This window comes from Lupinus angustifolius, chromosome LG13 (assembly GCF_001865875.1).
Source record: "Lupinus angustifolius cultivar Tanjil chromosome LG13, LupAngTanjil_v1.0, whole genome shotgun sequence".
Taxonomy (NCBI): Eukaryota; Viridiplantae; Streptophyta; class Magnoliopsida; order Fabales; family Fabaceae; genus Lupinus; species Lupinus angustifolius.
In genome coordinates this window covers 9,084,134-9,085,302 of record NC_032021.1, presented here as the reverse complement: position 1 = coordinate 9,085,302, position 1,169 = coordinate 9,084,134, and the positions used below count along the sequence as shown (strand labels likewise).

General features: G+C 37.0%; 1 protein-coding gene across 1 annotated transcript; it reads right to left on the bottom strand.

Moving 5' to 3' along the window:
* Nucleotides 232-945, bottom strand: LOC109363567. The gene has a single exon (XM_019609827.1). The coding sequence runs from the start codon at nt 943-945 to the stop codon at nt 232-234; it is 714 nt and encodes a 237-aa protein (XP_019465372.1).

Here is a 1,169-nt window from a genome sequence, read left to right as displayed (position 1 = left end):
AGATCTTTCAAAGTCCAACCAATCGCCTGTTGGTGCTCCTCCAAGACTTGTATCAACTTGTTTTCTTCCAAGGTGGATAGCAAGTTGTTGATGATAACTGGTTTGTGGGACTCACCTTTTAAAAATATATACTTCAAATGCGATGATAACTCCTTCAATTTTGGTTCTGGTTCTTTTTTATCATCTCCACCTTGGTTCATTTGAGGAGAAATTTTATTATCAGAAAAATTTCTAATCAGTTGTTGTTTCTCCGTCCTCTAGATTAAGTTCTTGCATTTCGGAAGAGTTACCAGGTTGAGGCTGTTCTGAGAAGATTTCTTCAAGAATATTGATCTGGAAACATTTCCTCTGATCTCTTGGGTGATGCATTGCTTTGAAAATGTCCAACTGAATTTCATCATTTTCTACTCGAACCATATGTTTGCCATTTTCCATGTCTATCCCCATTTTTGCTGTTCTCATGAATGGATGTCCCAAAATGAGTGGGATGTCCACATCTTTGGAGATGTCAATTACAACAAAGTCTATAAGGATCGGGAATTTATCCACTCTTACCAACACATCTGCTACAAATCGTTCTAGATATTTAATGGATCTGTTAGCTAGTTGCAAGGACATTTTGGTTGGTTTTAGTTGCAACCCTCCAATTCTCCTCTTCATTGAAAGTGGCATTAGGCTAACACTTGCCCCGAGATTGACAAGAGCTTTGCCTGTGGAAACTTCCCCAATGGTGACTGGAATAGTTACACTTCCTGGATCTTTCAGTTTATGAGGGATGTTAGTTTGAAGGATTGCACTGCAAGTTGCATTGAATTGGATAACTTCTTTCTCCTGATTGCTCCTCTTCTTTGATAGCAGTTCTTTCATGAACTTGGAATAGGTAGGCCTTTGTTCCAAGGCTTCGGAGAATGGAATACTGATTTGTAACGATTTGAATATTTCCATAAACCGAGCAAATTGCTCTTTCTTATTGGCTTTTGATGGAGCTGTGGGATAGGATTTTTTTTCTCTAAACTAGGGGGTATTGTTTTTCTTCCTTTTGGTTCCTGCTAGTTTCTTATACATCTATTTTTTTATGTACATATTTTTTTATTTTTTTTCTTTTTATTCTTTTCTTTCTTTTCATTTTTCTTTTTCAATAACCCCTCTCACTGTTTTCCCACTTCTGG